The following is a 27,545-nucleotide window of genomic DNA, read 5'->3' on the forward strand; positions in this document are numbered from 1 at the left end:
AAAGTACCTGTAGTAGTAGTAGTAATATTATTAACAGCTGAGGTGGAGGGGCACACACTTTCCCAGGCGGACCAGAACAGAGGTGGGAATTATGGCATGGAGAGCCTATTGTTGGGTATCCAAGGTATAAAAGAAAGTCAGAGCCTAGCTCAGCCCACTGGGCTCTACTAATAACAAAAAAAATCACTTTTGGTGAACTGACTTTAACACTTTATGTTTTTTCCATAGTTTCATTATATTTGATTAACAGCTAAGCTTTAACAAAACAGATAACATCTCCTTGAACACAGCATGAAATATTTATGAAATGTTTACAAAGAATGTGTGTATGCTGTACAAGGAATTTTACTTAGATAACCTGTCAGAACAAACATGTTTGATAGAAATAGGGCACATTGTGTACAGCTTGGACGGTTTGTCGTGTTGTTTGAATATCCCTACATACTGTACCTTGCCATGAACATTGAAGCTGCCACCACGGGGTGCACTGACATTCTGGAACGCGTTTGCATACTGTGGAGCTGGTGTCCAAGGAGAATGAGGAGCTGGGGTGGCAATCATCATAAAGAAGGGCACGTAATTAGATTTATGATTAAAGAAATCCAAGGAAAAATTGGCCTGTTAGTGAAAAATATATACAGGATGTGTAAGAATTACATGGATCATGTCCTTACAAATTGGTCAATGTCAAATATTGATGTAAACACCCATTATTCAACCAAGATTGTGGTTTATGCTGTGTCTTAGAGTATGAAAAGTTTTCAGGATCTTGGCATATAAAAACAACATTTTCAGACATTGAGACTGAGCATTGGTGCAAAAAGGAAGCAGTAAATTTAGAAGTCCACTTTAACACTAAAATTCCTGCACCTACACACATCCACGATCTAACACTAACCTATCTAGCCCTGTAAACTTACCTTTTTTGAAGCCGACCCGACCCCACACTGAGCTGTCAGCCGCGGTTTCATTGTGGAGGTGGGTGCAGAGGACACAGCCAACAACGGAAGCCCCATAGTAGGTCTACGGGTGATGTCACTTCCCATTCATTTGGCAGCCGTTATCCGCTGTGTCCTCCTGCAGAGCTTCCACCACTGGAGACTAGATCGGCTTAAAAAAAAAAAAAAAAAAAAAGGCATGTATACGGATTTCTTCTTTTCAGGGCTAGATAGGTTAGTGTTAGATTGTGGAGGTCTAGGATGCAGGGATTTTAGTTTTAGGGTGGACTTACACTTACTTTAATCTAGTACTAACAGGAGTAGAAGCAGCAGAGGCCATGTATGTAAGGTAACCAGAAATATTGGCCCTCAACCTATTCTTCCATTTTAATTCTTGACACTACCTTCAAAAAAAGCTATAAGGCCCCTTTCACACATCTGTTCTCAGATCCAAATAGGACGGACGTTACTTTTGTGAGATCGGTGTTCTTTCCAATTTTTCCTCCATTAGTGATGGGAGAAAAACTGACCCATGCAATCTCTATAGGTGGGGGGTGCATCTGTTGACATCAGTGTTCATCTGATCTGCCTCGTTCAAGTCTGCAAAAAACATAGGTTTGCTGACCTAAAGGATTTAGGATGTGTGCAGAATGTAAACGGACACGCATCTATTTACAACCAGCCACCCATGTAGATACATTGTGTTCAGTCTAGAGCCAAATGGAAAAAAAAGAGGCAGATAAAACACTTGTCTGAAACAGGAAAATATTGGAAAGCGTTTGTTTGAAAAAAACATTTCGTAAACGCAGAACTTTTTTTTTCACCTTAATGCATACTATGCATTGAGGTAAAAAACCTTCAGCATGCAGTTCCCCCTCCAGCCCCCCCTCTATATTTACCTGACCCTGATCTCGATCCAGCGATGTGCACAAGAGCAGAGGCTTTGTCTGCCCTCTTCCTCCTTACTGGCGCAGAGACAGCAGCGGGAGCCCTTAGCCAGGAGTACCAGTAGGTTACCCAAGAGGGGGATCAGGGCTCTGTGCTGCACAGAGCAGGCAAGTAGGACATGTTTGCTATTTTAAAGAGGAAAAGACAAAGTTTAGAATAACTTTAAGGTCGGTCTAAAAATAAATGCCTAATAACTTTTTTTTTTTTTTTGGAAAAAAAACAAAAACAAAGAGTGCCTGCTAGTGCCCATGATAACTTCCTCTCCAGTGCCTCAAGTTAAACAACTGACAGATGTTCTGTCTTATTCTGTGAAAACTATTATTAACTTCTGCTCTTGGGAAACTTCAATGGCAATAAATGGTTTCTTACCAAGACATCAGTTAGGTAATCCACGCTGTAGTTTTGTCCAAAGCTCTTAGAATGGCCATTCACCGACATTGTATAATTGTAGTACTTTGAATTCTTCTCCTAGAAAAGACATTGCATGAATTGTATTATTTTCAGATTCAACAATCATTGCAAAGGCTTTAGGCCCCTTTCACATGGGCGACCTGATCTGCCTGTCAGTTTTTCAGGCGGACCTGATTGGATGCTCCATGCATCCCTATGGAGCAGCGGGTGTCAGCAGAGACATCTCCACTGACACCCGCTGCTATCCGATCCTGTCCTTGAAATCCGGACGAATGGAAACCCATTTTCCATCCGTCTGGTGGATCGGATGAGAACGGACAGGTGGTCTGTTCTCATCTGATCTTCCCATAGAGGACAGTGGGGATCCGACAGCTCCGTCTCTGCACACAGAGCGGAGACGGAGCGGTCATCCGCCTGCGGTGATCGGCGGATCGATCCCCCGCTGAGCAGAACGGATTCCTTCGGGCTGCACCCGTGTGAAAGGGGCCTTATATTACAATAGTTTAAAAACAAATGATTACAAAGTTATTTTAACCACTTGACCCCCAGGCCTTTTCTGGCATGTTTTATTCACATGTAACAATCAGTATTTTTTGCTAGAAAATTTCTTAGAACCCCCAAACATTATAAAAGTATTTTTTTTTAAAGCAGAGGCCCTAGAGAATAAATTCATGGGTTTTGCTATTTTTGTTACATAGTATTCGCACATTGGTTTTTCAAACGCATTTTGTTTTTTGTTTTTTATTGCAAAAAAAAAAAAAAATACACAACCCATTTTTTTGGGTAAAATATAAAAGATGATGTTACGCTGAGTAAATAGATACCAGATATGTCATGCTTTAAAATTGCGCATGCAACAGCAAAACATGACGTAAATTTTTCTATCTAAAGGAGACACTTTAAAAGCCTGTACAGATTACCATTTTAGATTTACACAGGTCTGGTGCAAGAATTACTGCCCAAGGTCTAATATTTGCAATAATACCTCACACGTGTGAGATGATCGCTCTTTGCATGTGTGCGGAAAAGACGCATGTATTTGCCTTCGTGCGTGAGCACAAAGAGGACGGGGCGCTTGACAATTTTTTTATTTAGATTGTGATTTTGTTTTACACGGTTGCCTTAATTTTTTTTTCCACTTTTATTGCTGTCACAAGGAATGTAAACATCCCTTTTGACAGCAATAGGCATGTGACAGGTACTCTTTACGGAGAAATCTGGGGTCTACAAGACCCAGATGCCGCCTCTGCCCTTAAAAGCATTTGTTTACACCAAGAGTTTTTAAAAATGGCGCCAAACATCAGAGTTCCCTCCCACTGCTTGTAAAAGCAATCCAGCAGCTGATTAGCTGCTAGGATCGCTTTTGCAAGGCTACAGGCATCATCCCGGTATAACCACTTGCAGTCCAGCAACGTACGGGTAGGTCGCTGGTCAGCAAGTAGTAAAGTGGAAACCAAACTTTTTTTTTAGATCTGGAAAGAGGGTGAAAGCAGGACCCCAATCACCCTTAAGCAACGCTACCACATTGCATTTTTTGGGGGGTTTTTTGGCCTTTTTGGAGCAGAACCATTCATTTGAATGGGCCTCCCCCTGCTCCAAAAATTTGTCAAGTGATTAAAAAACAATGGAATTCACACTTAGTACCTCTTCAGCATATACACAATAAGAACAAACACTAAAGTGCATTCAGTCACTCATCTGCTCATAACATTAGAACCGCTCTCCCCTAGCTTTTCCTGCTCCTATTGTCACACAACAGGTTATTCTGCCACTTGAGATCTGCCTTGCAGCTCACAACACTCTCAAATGCAGACCAAGTAAGTCAAGGCGTGGATGAAAATAACCAGATCCAAATGAATGTGCCTATCGAGGATTTATTTACTTAATGTAATACTCACCAAACCGAACCAATAATTCCAGCCAGGAGGCACATGGCGTATTCCACCTGCATCCTCTGCTCCATACTACATAAAGAAACAGAGAATTACAAATGAAAAAATAGTAACACATATTGCTACATGTGCACCGTGCAGTCTTAGGCCCTTCTTGCACTGTACTGACATTATTTAGTACAGTGGTTATTAACATTTGTGAGACCAGGGCCCAGTCAATTCTTTAAAAAAAAAAAGAAATAAATGCTTCCATGCCCCAACAAAGTTTATACTCAATAATACTAGCATGATGAACGGGCTAGGATTATATAGAACAGCCATTCTCAATAGGGTTCTGTGGAACCCTGGGACTCCTCCAAATGTTGCCAACGGTTCCTTGAGCTATGGGCGATTACCCTCCCATGTGATGGTGTTGACTTAGCTCCAGGACCAAAGCCAGGACCACGACACCAATTATCTTTTTAGCTGTCTGTAAGAGTGGCATTCTGACCATGGCTGTAAAGGTTGCGCTATTTCTATTGATCCCCCCAGATTTATGGGACATTTTTGCCACTGACCCATAATGAATTGGCTTAAAGGTTCCCTGGGACCTCAAAATTATTTTAAGAGTTCCTCTTGGATAAAAAAGGCTGAGGAAGGTTGATGTAGAGTATAAACTGCAGCAGTCTGGACATTGTAATGTACAATTCATCACATGCTGTGCAACAGAGTGCAGGGCTATGTAATTGCACAATACAGCTTGTAGAGGACAGTGGTCAGGCGTAAGTGTTCCCTTATGTTTGGGGTCAGTGGGCTACTTTTATTCAGCATGTCCCCATACACTGATGATCAATCACCTCTTACACTTGTGGCCAGTGCGCCCCCCATATGGTGGTCTGTACTTCATGCACCCCTTACACTGGCGGTCAGTGCTCATTGTGCTCCTTTATATTGGTGGCCATTTCTCAGTGAACCCCTTTATATTGGTAGTCAATGCTCAGTGTGTCTCCCTATATTGGTAATCAGTGTGCTCCTTTATATTGGTGGTTAATTCTCAGTGGACCCCTTTATATTGGTGGTCAGTGCGGCACCTTATATTGGTAGTCTGTGTCCCCCCCCCCCCCCCCCCTACACTACCGGTCAATCGTATTTTGGTTATAATTACTTGTGCACCCTGCAATCTGTTTGAATTGTACTGACATTTCATTATTAGTGGAACTTTATAGGCACTTCAAACACAACAGATAAATTGATAAAAGCAGATATTTATTATGAATCATACGTAAAATACAAGAAACATGAAATACACATGATATGGACAACTGAAAATACACCAACTGAAATGATGGGGATACACTGGTATACTCCACCCAACGCGTTTCAGAGACTATACGGCTCCTTCATCAGGGTTTTAAGAGGTAACCTTGTAGTCATTCATTTGTGTATCAAAGAACATCTTTCTGCCCAACCTTAGAGGTAATGTATGTCATACTGGATAGAAGAGCCAATCGTAAAGAGAAGCATCCAAAAAGTCCTACACTCAACCTGGGAACACCAGGGAGCACTGAGGCCTGGCAAACAGGGTCCTGCACCTATTGACCCATTATAGCATGGCAGGCCTCACATTTAAGTAGTAATGTAAGTATTGGCTTGCTTCATTTTCCTGAATAGGTTCATAAACACTTAGAGACTTAGTGAACATAACTGCAGAATGTCACAAAAAAAAAAAAAAAAAAAAAAAAGCAATGTAGCAGTGTGTAGGATTTTGAAACAAAGGTATACAAGTGTGTGTTATTTAAAAGGTACAAATAACTGAAAAAAAAAAAAAAAAAAAAAAGTACCTGATTTAGGTACTTTCCAGCAAAGAATGTCTGGTAGCCAATGGAATTAAGAAGAGCTGGAAAGGCGAATGGCTCCTGGGTCTTTTGCCAGGCTTTGCTGCTGCAGTTTCCTTCTATTGTGTTGTTGACAACATGGTGGTTATGTGGGTATCTTCCAGACAGAATACTGGCTCTGCTTGGGCAGCACAGAGCACTGGCAACATACTGCAAATAAGAATAAAAGGGTAAATGTTACATAAGCCGGTAATTCATATTTTACAGCCCTCAATATGTATGCTCAGTGTTGTACCAGTATAGAATTCTCAATAATAGCTGAAATAAGCACATGAAATAGAATAGCAGTGTGAAGTTTCATACAGATGTGGCTTTATCCAATAAAGATTTTTTTTACTATGGCTTGCTTAAAATATGAATTCTATTTTTATTTATATAAAGGCTTGTGTAGAAAAGAACAAGCATATTCTTTTACATGAAATCAGTTAGCATTTCATAGAGTTGCATCAAACAGGTTTTGCATTCTCATTGACTAAAGGCCCGTACACACGTACCGATCGTCGGCATACAAACGTCGGCGGACGAAAGATCTGCCGATTGTACGCGTGTTAGTATGGTGCCTCCGACAGATGTCTGCACACAATCCGCGGACAAAAGTCTTTCGTGCAAACATGAAAATTTTTGTCTGCGGACACCAGAACGGACGATTGTTCGCCTGTCAGTACAGAATTCGGCCGACAGACCGCAGATTTGCAAGACTGGGCATGCTCAGAAAATTAAAAACACAGGGAAAGTTAACCATTACATGACATCACTTCTGCAGTCAGCTGAAGTCTGCAGACAAAATTCTTGTGCTGTCCTTGTGCTGTCTTTGCACTTTTCAACAGACACCGACATCCCGGGGAGAAAAGAGGAACATTTGTATGCCGACCATCGGTACGTGTGTACGGGGCTTTACATAAGAAAAAAAAAACGTAGCTCTGACATAAACTAAAGTATATACACACACACATACATGCTGAGACTTCACAAATATGCAAATTGAATGCTTTTTGAACTACATCTGTTTCGCAGAACGTGAACTGGACAGGCCTTCAATGGAGCTGGTTCACATATGCGGGTAGTGGTACGAATTTTAAAAGGGTCCTGTGCATTTTCCATTGCCAAATCTGCACCTGAACCAGTGAATGGAAACCGCACCGGACTTGGCACCAAAACCAGAGCCACATATATGTAAAATGGAGCCTGAGGATTTTCTTTGCTTTAACACAACTAGCTACAGTGCTGAAACTGCTCCCAAAAGCTTTTTGCAGTCTTCAAAAAAATTCAACTATTACAACATAAAAATAAGCAAGTCAACTCTAATACTTTGTGATACCCCCTACTAGTACAAATAAGGTACCAACCCAATATGTGAAGGAATAGAAGGTAAAGTTTAAAACATATGATAATAGTGGATGATAATTAAAACTATAATGTTTAACACACTATATATTATACTTACTCCTCACTGAATAATATCACCCAGCCAATGAAGAGCTGTTAGGTAAACTGAGTTGAGAGGGCACCTAAAGCAGGGCCCTACGTGTTTTACAGCAATCTACTTTCTCAGGAGGTCTCATACCGGTTTGTGACCCGGTGAACAGATACGGTACAGGTCTGCAAAGAGGGCATTACCTTTAAAATGCAGAGCTGTTGTATTTGAAGAGCAGTAGCTGTTTTGTAATTTGTCTGCCATACCTCACTAAACATTGCATGTGGTTAATGAGGCCAAACCTGAAAAACAGCCTATGTTGCCACCACCTGGCATGTACACACATACAGCTGCTGTCTGCACCTTGAATACCATTCCTAGCACAGTGACTGCATCCAGGCGTTTCATAAAGTAGCTAAAGTGAGTTTTAAATTGGACACATGATATCAATGCAGTCCATAAAAAAAAAAAAAAAAAAAAAAAAAAAAAAAAAACGATTTGCCTGTCAGCTTGTGGTCTGTGTTCCTGTAGGTGTCTACAAAGCATGATGTACTTAAAAATAAGAAAATCTAATCTGGAAATGAATTACATGCAAAACAGGGAGACTAAAATCATCCATGGTGACAGAATTGGCCTGATAACGGTTTTCCACTATAATAGGATACTCATCCCCCTTAACTGCGGTAAATTAACCACTTTACCACTAGAGGATTTTGCTGTCTTACGTCTGGGCCACTTTTTGCGATTCGGCGCTGTGCGACTTTAACGGACAATTGCACGGTCGTGCGACGCTGTACCCAAACGAAATTTACGTACTTTTTTCCCACAAATAGAGCTTTCTTTTGGTGGTATTTGATCACCTGTACGATTTTTACTTTTTGCGCTATAAACAAAAAAAGAGCGTTTATTTTGAAGAAATAACAATATTTTTCACATTTTTTTATATGAAATTCCCCCCCAAAAAAATGTAAAAATCAAATTTTTTTAAAATTTTTGGCCAATTTGTTTTATGCTACATATGTTTGGTAAAAAAAAAATCACAATAAGCGTATTTTGATTGGTTTGCGCAAAAGTTATTGCGTTTACTAGCAAAGGGAAAGATTTCTGTCATTTTTGGTGTTTTTTTTTTTTAACGCGTAATGGCGGCTATCTGCGATTTTTTTTGCGGGACTGCGACATTGCGGCGGACAGATCGGACCCTTGACTGACATTTTTGACACTTTTGGGGGTACCAGTGACATTACTGCAGTAATCAGTGCTATATATATGCACTGTTACTGTAAAAATGACACTGGCAGGGAAGGGGTTCATTTTATTGGAGAGGGAGGGGTTAATGTATGCCTGGTGCTTACTAACGTGTGGGGGGGGGAGGTGACAGTGACACAAGGACAGATCGAGGGTTCAACTATGCTGAACCCTGAAATCTGACCCTGCCTGTCACTTCGGAGATCCGCCCGCTTGTGTTTACACAAGCGGGCGGATCTCCACACTCGATTCCCCGATGATCGGGGAAGAGCAGCGGCGATCACCGCTGCTCCTCCCCTGGCCCAACTCCCGCTGTGACTGAATACAGCGGGAGCGAGCATCCGGCGGCGTGCGCACGCCGCCGAGAAAGGGGAGTGTCTGACGACGTAGGTCTACGTCGTCAGACGATAACGAACCACTTTGCCGCAGTAGGCTCAACATGAGCAGACGGCAAGTGGTTAAAATGTTTTACTCCACACTTCTACAACATAAAAAATTGAGTAAAGTAATACTAAAGGCTTGCACTTGTTTTGTCATACTTCCCTGCTCTGTGTAGCAGTTTTGCACAAAGCAGCCCTGATCCTTTTCTTTTTGGGTCCCCCGCCGGCGGTCCTGGCCCCCCCCCCCACCAAGGGCCCCCAATAGCATGCCTCGTTATGGGGGCACTTGAGCAGGCTCGCTCCCAAGCCATGCTTCTGTGAATGGACATTGTCCATTCACACACAGAGCAGCTCGGGCATGCCCCCCCATTCTCTCCTCTTTGGCTCACTGGCTGTGACTGACAGCAGCAGGAGCCAATGATGAATGCGAGACCCGGGAGAGACACTGCTCTCATGCACATCACCGGATCGAGGTGGGGCTCTCAGGTAAGTATAAAGGGGACCTGGGGGGGGGGCTGCACCCAGAAGGTTTTTTTAGAATGCATGAAGGTAAAAAACCTTCCGCCTTTAGATCCACTTTAAAAATGTCTATTTCCACAGATATACAATCTTGAATATAGTTCCACTCCAGAGTTATCGGCGCATTATGTATCGTCATTTCTACATTCCACCTACATTAGCCTGCTAATGTAAATTCTATAACAGGTCAGAGTTTCAAATTCACGTGAACACAAACACTTACCGCATTGGTAAAAGTAACCCCAAGATCTCCAATCAGTTCTTTAGTCTTTTTCAATGGAGTCTGCAAAAAAAGTATATTTATAATTGCACAATAAAAATTGTTCAGCCAGCATTAAAATATCTGCCCATAGATTAAAAAAATGCTACAAATAAACATTGCACTTTTAGAAAATTTTTCACCTACATAATGTTAGCATTAAACATTCACTGATTTACACCAGTAAAAATGAAAAACTAAGTCTTGAAAAGAACAAATACTTGCTTAGGCCATTTTTTAGTTCTAGTCAGCATTTAATGGGTTCCTTGTTGTCCGTCACATACTGACATTCTAATAAATCAGCATTTTTGTAAGTACGCAGTTCCTCACTGCCACAGATCTGATGCAAACCTGCTCTGTAAATCTGAAACTGATCAGTAATAATAAAGAGAAATGGAAAAATAAAAATGTCTGCATTGGAACAAATAATGTACATAAGGCCTTTCCTAAAAGCTACATTAGCAATCCTAGGATGGATAAATAAAGGGTAATAGAAAGGCTGAAATACTCTATTGGAGAAAATTTTATTGTAGGTTCCCTTCAGTGCTGTCTAAATATTTGAAGGCTAGGCACTTTGACGAAGTATTTTTGTCCATCTGGTATTCGTCCATTAATGCCAGCAAAATTGATAAAAAAGGGACCTTTCCCATTTTCACTAAAAATCACAGGAGCATGTAGCTCTGCATACGGATATGTAATAATTTTACACTCAACGGTTACATTTTTTATTTTTTTTTGCTGTTACTTACAATTACTGTTTTTCCACTTCCTGGTTGGGTGAGGCACAGGTAATGTAACCCTGGCCTCACAGATGCATCCAGGGAAGGCTACCTCAAATGATGTGAACTGTCACATGTTTCAAGAGACACATTCAGAGCTCCAGGAAGTAAAATGGAGATGGATTCATCGGTTAGTAAAAAAATGTTCTAACCTCTCTCCACTCCATAATTAAAGAAAAAAAAAAAAAAAAAAAGTTTTGCCTTTAGTTATACATTAAGTATCATCTACAGTTGTCACTTCAGAGGAAAAGACAAGTAGCACTTACTTATCGAGTATTTCAATGCTAGTAAGAAGTGCTGTCTGTTTCGTCCATACCAAATTGGCTCCAAAAGACTTATTCAATAAAGCAAAGTGTAGTTAATCCAGATAAACCACACAGAATCAGTAAACTATAATCTAATGTCCTATTAGGGACTACAGGACTTGCAGCTTTGCTAATCGTACTGCCTTGTTGAGCAAATCTGCAATTAACATTTTTTTTGGGTGGAAAATGGAGTGTGAACAGGAAAAACTTGACTGGTTCCTATAGAAAACAGACTTAACACCACCTTCACACATGAAGATGACTACTTATGTAGAGGAGTGTTTATTTTTAGTTTTTTGCCCCAAAAATACAATGTCATTGGCTCCTTTTAATTTATATAACTAATATCAATACCGATAAGGAAAACATCACCAATTTCAATTCCAGCGCTGGTATACCTATGGTAAGTGGGCATGTGGTCACCGGCTATGCCAAAAACAACCTGCATGCCTTTAAGCAACGTAGTTATTGCGCGTGCCTCCTCCCAAAAAGAGGTGCCGCGGCCTAAAGCAGCAATGCCTGAAGCTGATGGCTGAAAATTCCTCGGCACCAGTAGTTTCCAGGATGGGGTGCAAAAAGGTCAATCTGAAAAAGGTATGCTTGACTGAACATGTTTATTAACATTTTAACCATTAAGAGGAAACTGGGATAAAGCAAAGTGCTTGAAAAGTTTTAACTTATTAATTGGCTTTCCAAAACATAGAAAAACTGAATACCTATAAACTGCACACGGATATAAAATTAAATTTAAGTCACTACACAATTTCATCAATACTCCCAGTTAAGTAGAACAACATTTTAGTGAAGAAAGCCCCCTGGCACCAGATGCAGCATGTCACTTGCCACCCAGATGCAGCATGTCACTGGCTGCCACCCAGATGCAGCTTGTCACCAGCTGCCACCCAGATGCAGCTTGTCTCCTGCCACCCAGATGCAGCATGTCACTTGCCACGCATATGCAGCATGTCACCATCACCTGCCACCCATATGCAGCTTATCACTTGCCACTGTCACCCATATGCAGCTTGTCACTTGCCACTGCCACCCATATGCAGCTTGTCACTTGCCACTGCCACCCATATGCAGCTTGTCACTTGCCACTGCCACCCATATGCAGCTTGTCACTTGCCACTGTCACTACTTGCACTACTACTTGCAGCCTCTCCCCAGCGGCACCCGAGCAGGTAAACTTCCACATGCAGGCAGGGAGAGATGATGTAACTATCTCTCTGCTCGCCCGTGGCTGCAGGAGCAGCCTTTGCAGCCCTGCTGTAGGGGAGGAACAACAGTGATGCAAGGCGGGCAGTGAGAGATGAGGTCATCTCTCTGCTGCCTGCCACACCGCTGACAGAGCAGCCTTCGCGGCCCAGCTGCAGCGTCGGAGCAAATTGGCAGAGACTGCAGCAAACGCCTCATGGGGACAGGGGGAGGTCTGACCAATATCAGAACGTTTGACCAATCACGATTATTTGAAAAATTTTGAATATCGGCCGCTCTGATAATCGGTCGACCCCTAGAGGGGAGCCCTCAAAAAAGCACCCTGCTCTATGCAAACAGGGCATGTGAGCTTGTATCAGCTAGGGTAGACGGGGTTGGGGGTCCTATCCTCTTACATTTGGGTATACCAGCCCACAAGCTGCAACATGATGGGATTAATATTGTACTGTACATCACCACAGTAGTGTAATAGCATAGTGTCAACTGACCCCTTTACCTTGGAAGAATAAACTATGGCCTCAACCTTCAATTGATTGGTTTTCTCAGCCTCAATTGCCCCAAATAACCTTGTGAGAAACACTCTATAGTGATCATCCACAGAAACAATTGTAATTTTCCCACCATTCTGATTGATAGATGTTAGGGGTCAAACAAGTGGTAATAAATGATTATTTGTCAGATAAGATTTAAAAATTTAAATGATCATTTTTTTTTTGTTGTAAATCAATACACGAGTACCATGCATCAGGGTTCATGTAGATGAACTTAGCGTTGTGTTTTCAGACACAAAGCTACTTAAGTTCAGCCATGCACAGTGCATGCGTCTGAGCAGCGGTTCACCTGCTAGTACAGCCGTGTTTTATCAGCTTTTACCTGTGACTGTACAACTTCTGAAACCGCAAGAACAAATCTCAACAAGACCGGCTGCATCCAAACTAACCTAAAGCTGGTCAAAATCAGCATCACAATGATCAGGCACACTACACAATTAGGTGCTTGCAAACCACAAAATATACCCAATATGCGCGTAAATTTCATCATTTTTACTGGATAAATGGACAGAAAAAAAAATGGCACCAAGCTCAGGGCTCATCTTCAGAGGGGATACCTGTTCTGGGGACAAGTGTCTAAAAATGAAATGCCCCTCACTTTTCAAGCTGCATCTCTGGGATGGGACAAGAAGTGTTGGAATTTTTACTAATAGAATACAAACCGTAGGAAAAAAAAACACCTTCCCTAATGTAGCATAGTCACCCCATATCCTTTGCCAAAAGGAGGCTGTGTTGTGGGCAGGAGACCTAAGAAAAATGCCCACAGCCCTTGGTACACCAAACCACCAAAATGAAGAAAGTGGTCACTGGACCACTAAGGAACAAGTTATCTTACATTCATTAGTTATTTATACTTTTAATTACAACTACTGTTTTTGCACTTCCTGGTTGAGTGAGGCACTGGTGATGTAACAGCTGCATTTTGGGAAAGCTTCACTACCAGCGCCTTTCCACTGAGATGATGTGCACTGTCATGTGTTCCAGAAGGCGAATATCATTTCAGGAAGTAAAGGGAGATAGATTCATTTGTCCTAAAGCCAGCCATAGACAGTTCGACTCTCAGCCGGTTCATCAGAACCGTGTGTGGGCAGGTTAAATGTACCAAGTTGATCGATCAAACAACTTGGGAACAATCGGCCTGTGGGACAGCTTCCCCCGCCCTGTCGGGAGCAGGAGCTCAGCAGGAGGGATTCTCTTCTCAGCACTGTCTGTTGATGAGGAATCGTGTGAATTTCTTTCCTGCAACCTGTGGTTGCAGAAAATACATTTGCAACGTCTATGGTCGGCCTTAGTGAAAACAGACACAAAAAGTAGAAAAGGGAGGAAAAGAATAAGGCACTCAAAGCCTGTAGTTATCTATCATTATCTGTTTGGAGATTGTGATTACTAAACAATTCTAAAAGTGCCTTTGGTGTAATTTTATGAAGAGGTAGACTTCCTCTTTAAGTAAATTAAAATGTCCACACGTTTAACAGACTTTAAAACACTAGTCAAAGGCAGAAAAACAGCATCCATCTACATGAGCCCATAGGCTGCTGGAGTACACAAAAATCCCTCATCTATGGTCTTTTCAGAGCAGCTCTTTCAGGATACAAACTCACTCTTCATTGCCTAAGTGGTTTGCTAAAGAGGAAGATATATTTAACCAGTTGCCGACCACCCACCGCAGGTGGCTTGGCTGCGCAAACCGATATAACCGTACATTGGTCGCGCACAGGCATAAGGGCCACGCGCCCGCCATCCCCGCAATGTGCTGATTCAGTTCAGAACCCATCAGTCATCAGATCCAGGCAAATTATTTTTGGCCTAGACCTGGTGATCGGTTCTGACCAATTGCAGAGCGTCCTGTGCCTGTGTAATGTAAACACAGGCACAGGAAATTATGCAATCTTCTCTCCTGGAGCCCTTTTCGGTTCCAGCGTGAAAGAGAAAAATCAGACAGGGAGTACACAAGCACTACACTGACACCAGTACATATAGGCACATTTGTCTTTCCATAATCACCCCCCAGTTAACCCTTTCAAAGTGTCACTATATACAGTATACAGATAATTTACTGATCACTGTATTAGTGTCACTTGTAACCTCAGTTAGTTTGCGAGACAGTTAGTGGTAGTTAGTGTCTGTCCCAGATAGGTTTAGGGTACCTGTCGTACACCCCCTAATAAAGATTTAACCCCCTGATCACCCCCAGTTAACCCCTTCATTGCCCTGTCACAGTGTCACTATTCTAGTGTACAGATCTTTTTTCTGACCACTGTATTAGCGTCAGAGGTGACATCGTTTAGCGTTAACTTCAGATTGCCCGCCGCATATTTAGTAATGCATTTTAACCCTTTGATTGCCAGTGACACACAATATACCTCCATTACTAGTATAGTGTCTGAACGGATCAATATCTTTGACCAGATCAGAACTATACTAGCATCCCAAATTAAGTATAGTGTTCCCAAAACACAGCGTTCGCAGGATCAGGCCCGACACCTGCCAGCACCTGCGTCTAGCCCCTCCACCCACCCCCCAAGAAGTGCAGTATCAGCAGATTACTGTCACTTCCAAATACACAGCACACTAAACCGCATTAGCAGAGTCAGGCTTGACATTTTTTGGTAGCGGTTCAAACAGTCCTGGACAACCAGGTGCTTTTTTTCACCTGTGAGTCACACTAGGTACCTATAAATTTATTGGCCAAACAAAGGTACACCATAGTTTGTAGACGCTATAACTTTTGCGCAAACCAATAAATGTAAGGTTATTGAGATTTTTTTTTATCAAACACATGAAGCTAAATACATTTTGGCCTAAACCTATGACAAATTTAGTTTATTGGATATTTTTTTTATACGAAAAATTGTAAAATGTATTTTTTTTCTAAATTTTTGGTCTTTTTTCGTTTATATTACAAAAAATAAAAACAGCAGGTGATCAAATACCACTAAAAGAAAGCTCTATTTGTGGGGGAAAAAAAAAAAAAAAGGACATACATTTAGTTTGGGTATAGCATTGCATGACTGCGCAATAACCAGTTAAACGTCACGCAGTGCCAAATTGCAAACAATGGCCTGGTGATTAGGGGGGTAAAACTTTCCAGTCCAGAAATGGTAAAGAGACCTTACTTTCCTTATTCAGGCTCAAGTCAGTCTCTTGAACCCCTACCCCCTCAACAACCTACTTATACTCATCTTCCCTGTGCTCCCCTGTCAGGCTGTTCCTAGCTGGGGGTCACCAGTCCAAATCTTGTTGGAAGCTGAATTTCAAGGACAAGGGTTAAAATTTACATAGATGAAACATACTTCTAGGAGGGTGCCAAAAGAATTCCACCCCCCACTTTAATTTGAATTCCTCTTGCCAGCACTTGTCTCAAGAAAGTGTCTGGAGCCGAAGATAAGTACCAGCTATTAATGCAGCCTCCTATTCCTGGATGCATCTTTGGACAGCTGTGGGGGAAGGGCAACACGTCCAACCACATAGCTAGCTTTCCACAACACGTAGGAAGATGGTGCAAAGTATTACATGTACTTTGTCCCCCTCCCCTCCACTACCCTCTAGTTCAGGGATCTATAAAGTTTCTAAACAAAGGGCCAGTTTACGGTCCCCCTGGGGAGGGGGGGGGGGTTGTTAGTTGGGTTGGATTGTGGCTAGCAGGAATAAAGATGTTTCTCTGGCATCAGTGGGAGTAAACAGTGCCATATCTTTTGTATTAAAGGGGAGAAATTGTGCCCCATGCTTGGTGGCAGGAATTATACCCCGCTGCCTGTGCCAGCGGCAGGAATTATACCCCCCGCTGCCCGTGCCAGCGGCAGGAATTATACCCCCCGCTGCCCGTGCAGTTTGGAAACTCCTGCTGTAGCTGAGCATTGGAATGCACATGAAAAAAATAAACCTTTCTACTTACCCAAACCAATGGTCACGTAACTTTCAGGTCCTGATCCTTCACTTATGGTGGGGCCCATCTTCGGACATCCACATCACTGCCTGCATGACAAGGACACTTCCTATTGGCTGTCCAGCAGCTGGATTTCCTCAGGATCCAGAAGGGAAACAACATAATTGCAAGGGGATTGGACAGCGAGGGCTAACCTGTGCATCTGGATTGGCGGTCCCTGCAGCTGTGGCAAGGGGCCCGGATGGTAGACTTTGGAGGTAAGTATATCTTGCTTCACTATACAAGACAAAAAACCCTTTATGATAGATTAGAGGACTTGAGCTTTAAGCCTAGGTTCACATTGACAGCGGGTTTGAAATTGTGCAAGTTCATGATTTCAAACCCGCATGTCAGTGCGACTTCGGAGGCAATTGGACAGACATCTGTGCGGGTTCCCGCACAGATGTAGGGCCGAAACAACTAATCGATTTATGAAAATAGTTGACAACTATTTTCATAATCGATTAGTTGGTCAGCCGATTAGTTGGCCTGCATACAGAATGAATTATTTGTTTACATATCAGGAGGCACAGTGCAGCACACATACAGCTCAGTACACCGTCTAAAGATTTCATTAAGTGCCTGAGAACTTGTGAATGTGTGAGGAGCAATGCCTCATGGGACATGTAGTCCTGGGCAGGAAGTGAGTGGTTCTAAAGGCAGAAGTTTTTTTTACCTTGCTATAGGGGCACCTATCTATTCTATACTTTGCAGCTTGCTATATTGGGGCAGTCTGAAGGCAGGAGGAGCCAGAAGCGTCAGGGGGACCCCAGAAGAGGAGAATCAGGGCTACTCTGTGCAAAACCATTACACAGAGCAGGCAAGATTAACACGTTTGTTGTGTTTTGTAATCTGCCCAACAACAAATTGGCCAAAAAAAAAAAAAAAAGCATAAAAAAAGCAAAACTCAAATCGTAGCAAAATCGTGTGCGCAAAACCCACAGCAAAAAGCATGAAGGACAAACTGCATAGGTGTGACCCAAGCCTTATGCTGGCCATACTCGTATCGATTTTTTGTAGAGAATATTCATACAAAAAATCTTTGTACATTCGCTGAATGAAAGAATGACGTTTGAAAACTTCACTCGCTTTTAACATTCAGTTTTAAAATGAATGCAATTTCTGAATGAAAACCACATACACGTTCTGACAATTCCTTTGACCAAGAAGTTTTCTATTCTTCTCTTTCAAATCTTCCTGTCACTGTGGTCGAAAATGAATGTCGATTTGACCCCACTAACGTTTTCAAAATCCAACAAACGTTCTTAAAATGAAATTAAATTTTTTTATAAAAGGAAGACATTGTTTTTGTAGTATGGCCAGCATAAGTAACAGCAGGCACAGGTAGATTTTATCAAGCCACCTCCCGATGACAAGGAAGTCTGTCATACATAATATATTACACTTCTGTCTGAAAATCAGCAAAAAAAAAAAAAAAAAAAACGAATCTCCGAGTCTGATGAGATTTACCAGGATTTACCCTCTGATAGTATATATAGTATATTTCTTCTGTCCGGTATTCTCAGAGTGGGTTAGAGATTTTGCTCCCTAACCATATAGCTGGTTATTTATATTTACCACTGCATAGAGATATTTCGGAATAAATTGTTTTTTTGTTTTTTTTTAAACTTTACATATTAACTAAACTATACATCACACTTTTTTTTTTTTTTTTTTTTAAGGTTATTACCTGATTAATAATCGGCCAACTAATCAATTATGAAAATAATCAATCATTTGTTGCAGCCCTACACAGATGTCTATTGAAATCGCCCCAAAAGTCGCCAAAAGTAGTACAGAAACTACTTTTGGGAATCAGTGCAGCCCTACACAGATGTCTATTGAAATCGCCCCAAAAGTCGCCAAAAGTAGTACAGAAACTACTTTTGGGAATCAGTGCAGCCCTACACAGATGTCTATTGAAATCGTCCCGAAAGCCGCCAAAAGTTGTACAGAGACTACTTTTGGGAATCGGTGCAGCCCTACACAGATGTCTATTGAAATCGCCCCAAAAGTCGCCAAAAGTAGTACAGAAACTACTTTTGGGAATCAGTGCAGCCCTACACAGATGTCTATTGAAATCGCCCCAAAAGTCGCCAAAAGTAGTACAGAAACTACTTTTGGGAATCAGTGCAGCCCTACACAGATGTCTATTGAAATCGCCCCAAAAGTCGCCAAAAGTAGTACAGAAACTACTTTTGGGAATCAGTGCAGCCCTACACAGATGTCTATTGAAATCGCCCCAAAAGTTGTACAGAAACTACTTTTGGGAATCGGTGCAGCCCTACACAGAGGTAGGGCTGCAACTAACGATTAATTTGTCTGTCGACTAATCTATTGATTATTTTTACAATTAGTCGACTAATCTAACGATTATTTTTAATTTTATTTTTTTTGCTTAATTGAGTGTTTGTTTGATTAGCTAATTAATCCTGTAATTAATACAGACCCCTCAGTAAGCCCCCTCCCAGTACAGACCCCTCAGTAAGCCCCCTCCCAGTACAGACCCCTCAGTAAGCCCCCTCCCAGTACAGACCCCTCAGTAAGCCCCCTCCCAGTACAGACCCCACAGTAAGCCCCCTCCCAGTACAGACCCCACAGTAAGCCCCCTCCCAGTACAGACCCCACAGTAAGCCCCCTCCCAGTACAGACCCCAAAGTAAGCCCCCTCCCAGTACAGACCCCACAGTAAGCCCCCTCCCACCTAGTACAGACCACTTAGTAAGCCCCCCTCCCTGTAGCCAGTCAGTAGGAAAGACCCTATATGTCTCGTATGTAGGACTGTGCCCACCCACTCATGTCCCGGGAGCTGTGGGGACTGACTGCTGGTAACATAAAGAAAGCCATGTGCACTCACTTGTTAGGCCCCCTCATTGAACTTCTGCAGGCTAAAGTCCTGGTCCAAGAAGGTCCGGATAAAGAGTACGTAGACTCTTGTTCTCATCCAGATGAAGGGATTGGGGAGGCTGATCACCATCTTGTTGGGCGCCGGGCGCTGACTGCTGTACTCCCGCCTGATACATCGCTGCTCCGCTGCAGCCGGGGGCAGGAATGGAAGCCGCACGGGCCGACATACTGAGCTCGGTCCCCTCAAACTCAAGCAGGACACTCGGAGCGCCGTCCACACATCCTGTGCACCTACTAATCCGTCCCTGGGAAACACAGGACTCAGCTGAAAGGGGCCGCTTACTACTAGGAGCCCGGGGAAGGGGATTTCACCCGGCCGGCAATGCTTCAAGCGGCGCTGCGGCCGGCCAGGGTGCGTGTGACGTCACGTGTAGACGTGTCGGCGCCTTTCACGCACGTCGCCGATTTTTTGTAGTTGACTACGTCAACGCGTCGTGGCAGCCCTACACAGATGTCTATTGAAATCGCCCCAAAAGCCACCAAAAGTAGTACAGAAACTACTTATGGGAATCGGTGCAGCCCTACACAGAGGTCTACTGAAATCACCCCGAAAGCCACCAAAAGTTGTACAGAAACTACTTTTGGGAATCGGTGTGGCGCTGCAAAGTCGGTGTCACACAAATTCAGACAGTGCCGTTGCCGGCAATAGGCTCTGATTTGACATGTCAAATCGGCCTGATGTGAACGTGGGCTAAGGCTAGGTTTACATATGTCATCTGTGGCACGTATGCGTTACCTTGGGGTTTTTCATGAGTAGTGAATTTGATTAGGCGGTCTACCGCATCCAAATCACACCAAAGAAACGCATGCCCCTTTTTTATTTTGCTGCCCCAAAAACGCAGGGCACTTTGTTATTACGGCACGTGATTTTAAGCGTACGTTAGGAAAGTGCTTTGGGTTCCCTTAAGAAGTTCGGAACAGAAGCTACCACACATATGCAAAAGCGATGTTTCTGTATCGCACAAATGTGAACACAGACCAAAAGTTCCCAATCCTGGGGAACGCCGCAAAATGCGTGGGGGGGGGGGGGTTCCAAGGCGTTTATCAGGCGTTTGTATGGGCGAGCCATAAATAAGGTAAAAGGATGAAGAAGAGACAAACACACCAGGGGGAGGAGATACATAGGAAGAAGTGAGAAGACACATTCCACAGCTATATACCCCCCAATGAGAAGAGCTAGTTACCATGCCGCCCAAGGAGACATCCTGGTCATCTGTAAGGATAAGCACTATGTTCGGTCTCCGCGATTTCCCCTCCACAGAAGACAAACACACAGAAGCTGAGATAAGCACACAAAGCCATGTGCCCGGAGAGCCCGGAGAACTCATCCTCCTCCTCTCATACAAAGTCCCCATCTTCTATTTCATTGCTCGAACGGCGTACACATGCACACAGCCCAAAAGAGGAAGTAGAACTATACTGGTCAGCTGATCGGTTTCACATCACATGTCTGACAAAAACAGGAAGAAGGGAGAAGGGGAGGAAGCAACGTACATAGGAGGCGTGTCTGCCCACTAGGGGGCGTGTGTGTATAACTCATCTCCTGCTTCCCTACACTGTGCAGGCTGTAGTCACACATAGAAGGACAGAGAGGCTGTGTGCATAACATTGTCATTGTGGGCCTGTGACTTGGACTCAGCTATTACATATTGTCATGTCTTTTTCTTTCCTGCTTCTGGACATAGGCGCCTATGTTCAGTGACAGCAGTGTTACCTACCTTCCAACTTTCTGAGATGGGAATGAAGGACACATATTAGCAAAAGTATGTAGGCATAGGACACGCCCCCCCCCCCTTTAACCACTTTAGCCCCAGAAGATTTGGCTGCTCAATGACCAGGCCACTTTTTTCAACTTGGCACTGCGCGAATTTAACTGACAATTGTGCGGTCATGCAATGCTGTACCCAAACCAAATTTGCGTCTTTTTCCCCCCACAAACAGAGCTTTCTTTTGGTGGTATTTGATCACCTCTGCGCTTTTTGTTTTTTGCGATATTAATAAAAAAAAGCGCAAAAATTGTGCGAAAAATTGACATTTTCTACTTTGACAGTTAACCGCTTGCCGCCCGCCCGCTGTCATATGACGGCAAGCGGAGCGACCATTATCCTGGGCCGCCATCATATGACGGCGGCACTTTAAGCAGGGCAGGCGCGTGATCGCGTGCGCGCCGCCCTGCACTGCCGGTGTCGGGGTGTCCCCGGGACACCCCCCGTCACCGGCAGGGGGGAAACAGCCAATGGGCGTGGCTGTTTCCCACCGTGATCGGCTGTGTTCTAATGACACAGCCGATCACAATGAAGGCGCCCACAAGATGACTGCGCATGCGCGATCTGGAGCGCGCAGCGCGGTCATGTCGGTGGCACTGTGTTCCGTAGGAACACAGCTGTCACCGGCAGTAGTAAACAGTCACTGATAGTGACTGTTTACTATGTGATCGCCTGTGAATCCATTCACAGCCTATCACAAAATGTAAACAAAGAGCAGAAACTCACTGTTACTAGCTCTTCTCCCCTCACACAGTTTCCAGTATGAGGGGAGCAGAGCTAGAAATAGTGAGTTACTGTTCTGTACACATGTCACAAAGTAAAAGCACAGAAATAAATGTCCCCACACAGTCCTCAGCCCCCCCCCCAATGTCACCTGTCACCCAATAGTCACCTCATCAGTGCCCAGAAATTGACACCCATAACGTTCACATGTGAGCGCAGCGATCGCGGGCAGAATCACAGCGATTCTGCCCGCGATCCGGAAATCATTGCAAATCGCGGGACGCCTGTGCGTTGCCCGTGATTTGCAATAGCACCCCAAACGCTGTGCGATGTTGCCGCCATTTCCGCCTGCCGAATCGCGGTAACATCGCGCAAACAACGCATGACGCCCAAAAAAGGTACAAGAGCTTCTTTGGGGCGTCATGCGTTGTTTGCGTGATGTTACCTCGATTTGGCAGGCGGAAATCGCAGCAACATCGCACAGCGTTTAGGGTGCTATTGCAAATCACGGGCAACGCACAGGCGTCCCGCGATTTGCAATGATTTCTGGATCGCGGACAGAATCGCAGTGATTCTGCCCGCGATCGCTACGCTCACATGTGAACATAGCCTAAAGTTCACCGGTCACCAGAGACTGCCATCAGTACCGCCGTGCACCATCGCCCGTCACCTGTCACCCATCAGTGACCATCGCCCGTCACCTGTCACCCCATCAGTCATCGTCACCTGTCACCCCATCAGTCATCGTCATCTGTCACCCCATCAATCATCGTCACATGTCACCCCGTCAGTGATTGTCATCTGTCACCCCATCAATCATCGTCACTTGTCACCTCATCAATCATCGTCACCTGTCACCTCATCAATCATTATCACCTGTCACCTCATCAATCATCGTCACCTGTCACCCCATCAGTCATCGTCACCTGTCACCCCATCAGTCATCGTCACCTGTCACCCCATCAGTCATTGTCACCTGTCACCCCATCAGTCATCGTCACCTGTCACCCCATCAGTCATCGTCACCTGTTTGCCATATACATGCAATCACTAACTGACCGCCTAACGACTATATGCGTCGGCCATTAAAAGCTAAATACTGGGGTTATGGCAGCAGATAGCCCCCATAACCCCGGTATTTTTTGAAACGGCGGGCGGTCGGCTTTCAGATAAGGGTGGTCCCAGTGGCGGATTCGCCGCGGAATTACCCTTACGGTGCAGGGGAAGATGTGCCCCCCCCCCCCCTCCTGCCGCATCCCAGATGTTTTCCCAGCTTACCGGACCCGCCGGCAGCGGGGAAAACTATCCTGTCCCGGATCCTCAGAGACATGAAGTCAAGTGAGGGCAAGATGGCCCTCACTCAACTCTATGGTCTTGGAGGACCGGAGCTACGTCAAAAGACGTTGCCTAGCAACCGGTTTAAAGGGCCGCTTTTTTTTTTTCTTTTTTTTTTTCCTCTTTCAACAATTTTTTTTTTTTTTTCTTTTTTAGTGTAGTTGTGAGGTGTGAGGTCTTTTTGACCCCAGATCGAACAATAAAGAGGACCTGTCATGCCTATTTCTATTACAAGGGATGTTTACATTCCTTGTAATAGGAATAAAAATGATCAAAACATTATTTTTTTTAAACTGTGTAAAAATAAAAAAAAAATAAATAAAATAAATAGGAAAAAAAATTAAAGCGCCCTGTCCCCGTTAGCTCGCGCGCAGAAGCAAACGCATACGCAAGTCCCGCCCACATATGTAAACGGTGTTCAAACCATACATGTGAGATATCGCTGCGATCGTTAGAGCGAGAGCAATAATTTGAGCCCTAGACCTCCTCTGTAACTCTAAGCTAGTAACCTGCAGAAATTTTTAAAATGTTGCCTATGGGGATTTTTAAGTACCAATGTTTGGCGCCATTCTGTGAGCATGCGCAATTTTGAAGCATGACATGTTGGGTATCTAATTACTCGGCGTAACATTATCTTTCACATTATGGAAAAGAATTGGGCTAAATTTACTGTTTTCTTATTTTTTAGTTCAAAAAAGTGAATTTTTTTTTAAAAAATCGCATTTGGAAGACTGCTGCGCAAATATGGTGTGATAAAAAATATTGCAACGATCTCCATTTTATTCTCTAGGTTCTCTGCTAAAAAAATATATATAATGTTTGGGGGTTTCAAGTAGTTTTCTAGCAAAAAAAATGATTTTAGCTTGTAAACACCAAGTGTCAAAAATAGGCCCAGTCTTAAAGTGGATAAATGGACAACTTTGTGTAAAGCGCTACTTGGATGTTAGGCCTATGTATGTGGCCAGGCTGTGAAAAAGTGTTACACATGTGGTATCGCCATACTCAGGAGGAATAGCAGAATGTATTTTGGGGTGCAATTTTTGCTATGTACATACTATGTGTTAGAAATATTGCATAAATGGGCAGCTTTGTGTAAAAAAAATGTGTTTTCATTTTCTTTCCACATTTTCCAAAAACTTGTGGAAAAAAATGACATATTCAAAAGACTCATTATGCCTCAAAAATTATACGTTGGGCTGTTTGCTTTCCAAAATGGGGTCATTTTATGGGGGTTTCCATTGTCCTGGTGCTCCAGGGCCTTCAAAAGTGCGATAGGTTGTCAGGAAATTATATGTGTAATTTGTGCTCCTAGAATGCCGGACGCTGCTACTTGGATGTTAGGCCTCTGTGTGTGGCCAGGCTGTGAAAAAGTCTCACACATGTGGTATCGCCATACTCAGGAGGAGTAGTAGAATGTGTTTTGGGGCGTAGTTGCAAGTATACATATGCTGTGTGAGAGAAATAACCTGTTAATACGGCAATTTGTAAAAAAAAAAAAATCTTCATTTTGCAAAGCATTGTGGGAAAAAATTACAACTTCAAAAAACTCACCATGCCCCTTATTAAATACCTTGGAATGTCTACTTTCCAAAAAGGGGTCATTTGGGGGGTATTTTTACTTTCCTGACTTTTTAGTGTCTCAAGAAATGAGATAGGCCTTCAGTACATCAGGTGTGATCAAGTGTGATCAATTTTCAATGATTCGCACCATAGCTTGTGGACTCTAAATCTTTCACAAAGACCAAATAATATACACTTACTTGGGTTATTTTTACCAAAGATAAGTAGCAGTATAAATTTTGGCCAAAATTTGTGAAGAAAAATGACTAATTTGCAAAATTTTATGACAGAAACAAAGAAAAATGCGTTTTCTCACGATATTTTCAGTCTTTTTTTATTTATAGCACAAAAAATAAAAAACCCAGTATTGATCAAATACCATCAAAAGAAAGCTCTGTTTGTGTGAAAAAAAGGACACAATTTTTGTATGGGTACAGTGTTGCATGACTGAGGAATTCTCAGTCAAAGTGTGAGAGCGCTGAAAGCTGAAAATCGGTCTGGGCAGGAAGGGGGTGAAAGTGCACTGTAGGCAAGTGGTTAAAAAATATCCAATATATTCAATTTTTGTCATATATTTAGGCCAAAATGTATTAAGCTACATGTCTTTGACAAAAAATCCTCAATGAGCGTATTTTTATCCACTTTAAGACCGGAAGATTTTACCCCATTCCTGACCAGGCTATATTTTGCGATTCGGCACTGCGTTACTTTAATGGACAATTGCGCGGTCGTGCGACGCTGTACATAAATGAAATTTCCCTCCTTTTTTTCCCCACAAATAGAGCTTTCTTTTGGTTGTATTTGATCACCTGTGCGATTTTTAATTTTTGAAAAAAAGAGCGACAATTTTGAAAAAAATATATATATTTTTCACATTCTGATATACAGTATATATAACATTCCAAAAAAAATTATTTTTAAATCAAATTTTTTTAACATTTTAGGTCAATTTGTTTTCTTCTACATATTTTTTGTAAAAAAAGCAATAAGCGTATTTTGATTGGTTTGTGCAAAAGTTATTGCGTTTACTAACTACGGGAAAGATTTGTCATTTTTATTTTATTTATTTTTTACTAAGTAATGGCAGCGATCTGCAATTTTTTTGCGGGACTGTGACATTGTGACGGACAGATGGGACCCCTAACTGACATTTTTGACACTTTTGGGGAGACCAGTGACATTACTACAGTAATCAGTGCTAAAAATATGCACTGTTACTGTAATAATGACACTGGCAGGGAAGGGCTAAACATTGTGGGTGATCAAGGGGTAAAGTGAGCCTAGGGGAGTAATCCAAACTGTGGGGGGCGTGGCTTGTGAAATGATCATAGAGACCTGTGATCCTATATAGAAGGATCACAGGGGCTCTGTGATCATTCCAGGGAGAAGAACGGTCAGCTGTGTTTACAACAGCCGACCGTCCTTCTCTCTCAGCGGGGAACGATCGCGGGTGGCAGGCGGCAGTGGGAGCAGCCGGGCCCATGCATTGGCTTCCCCGCTGCCGAGTCGGTCACCGAGTTTGGTGGTATTTGATCATCTGTGCGATTTTTTTTTTTTGTGCTAAAAAACAAAAAAGTGTGACAATTCTGAAAAAAACACAACATTTTTCACTTTCTGCTAAATGACATTACCAAAAAAAATGTAAAACTACAATTTTTTCATAATTTTAGGCCAATTTGTATTCTGCTACATATTTTTGGTAAAAAAAAATCCCAATAAGCATATTTTGATTGGTTCGCGCAAAAGTTACCGCGTCTACAAACTAGGGGAAAGATTTATGTAATTTTTTATTTATTTATTTATTTTTACTAGTAATGGCGGCGATCTGCGATTTTTAGCGGGACTGCGGCATTGCGGTGGACATATCGGACCCCTAACTGACTTTATTGACATTTTTTGGGGGACCAGTGATATTACTACAGTAATTAGTGCTAAAAATATGCACTGTTACTGTACTAATGACACTGGCAGGGATGGGGTTAACCCAGGGGCGATCAAAGGATTAGGTGTGAGCCTAGGGGGTGTTTTCTAACTGTGGGGAGATGGGCTTGTAAAATCAATACAGAGACCTGTGTTCCTAAATAGGAAGAACACAGGAGCTCTGCATTAATTGCTGAGAGAACAATGGTCTGCTGTGTTTCTCTTCACAGGAAGCGATCGCTGGTGCCCGGCGGCATGGATCGGCTTTCCCGCTGGCGAGTGGGCGCACCCCCCAAGATCGCTCCCGCGGACTGCCATACAGGTACAGCGATTCGCGGGAACCTGCCAACCTGCCACCAGTGGCGGCTGGTTGGCAAGTGGTTAAATGAAAATTGTTCGTTCTGGTATTGTACAAGAAAAAATTTCCTGTTTCTCCCTAATTTCACATGAACTGTTGTGATTGGCTCTCGAAAGCTGTGTACTAACGATCAGTTTATTGTACAATCGATTGGAAAGTGGTATTATTCGTCCGATTTTCTGATCGTGAATACTAGGCTTCAGACAATCTTTAAGGAAAAATACACACAGAAACAAACATACATAGCAATAGTAAATAAACTAGAATAGTTAGTGAGACAAGGCAGAGCTATAGACTGGGAGTTGGCTCTGTTTCAGGT

At 42.9% G+C, this 27,545-nt stretch overlaps 1 protein-coding gene across 1 annotated transcript in view; it reads right to left on the reverse strand.

Annotated features, from left to right (window-relative positions):
• The window catches only part of GNS (glucosamine (N-acetyl)-6-sulfatase), a 58,443-nt gene extending 37,428 nt beyond the window's left edge, over window positions 1-21,015 (reverse strand). The window contains exons 1-6 of the mRNA XM_082255991.1: window positions 20,749-21,015; window positions 9,845-9,904; window positions 6,010-6,213; window positions 4,196-4,261; window positions 2,256-2,354; window positions 451-618 (exon numbers count right to left, since the gene is read on the reverse strand). Coding sequence (XP_082112117.1) covers window positions 451-618; window positions 2,256-2,354; window positions 4,196-4,261; window positions 6,010-6,213; window positions 9,845-9,904; window positions 20,749-20,919 — 768 coding nt within the window. The 5' untranslated portion in view covers window positions 20,920-21,015. The remainder of the gene's footprint in view (window positions 1-450; window positions 619-2,255; window positions 2,355-4,195; window positions 4,262-6,009; window positions 6,214-9,844; window positions 9,905-20,748) is intronic.
• Between the last annotated feature and the right edge of the window lie 6,530 nt (window positions 21,016-27,545).

The sequence above is a fragment of the Pelophylax lessonae genome (genome assembly GCF_965119305.1).
Source record: "Pelophylax lessonae genome assembly, chromosome: 4".
NCBI lineage: Eukaryota > Metazoa > Chordata > Amphibia > Anura > Ranidae > Pelophylax > Pelophylax lessonae.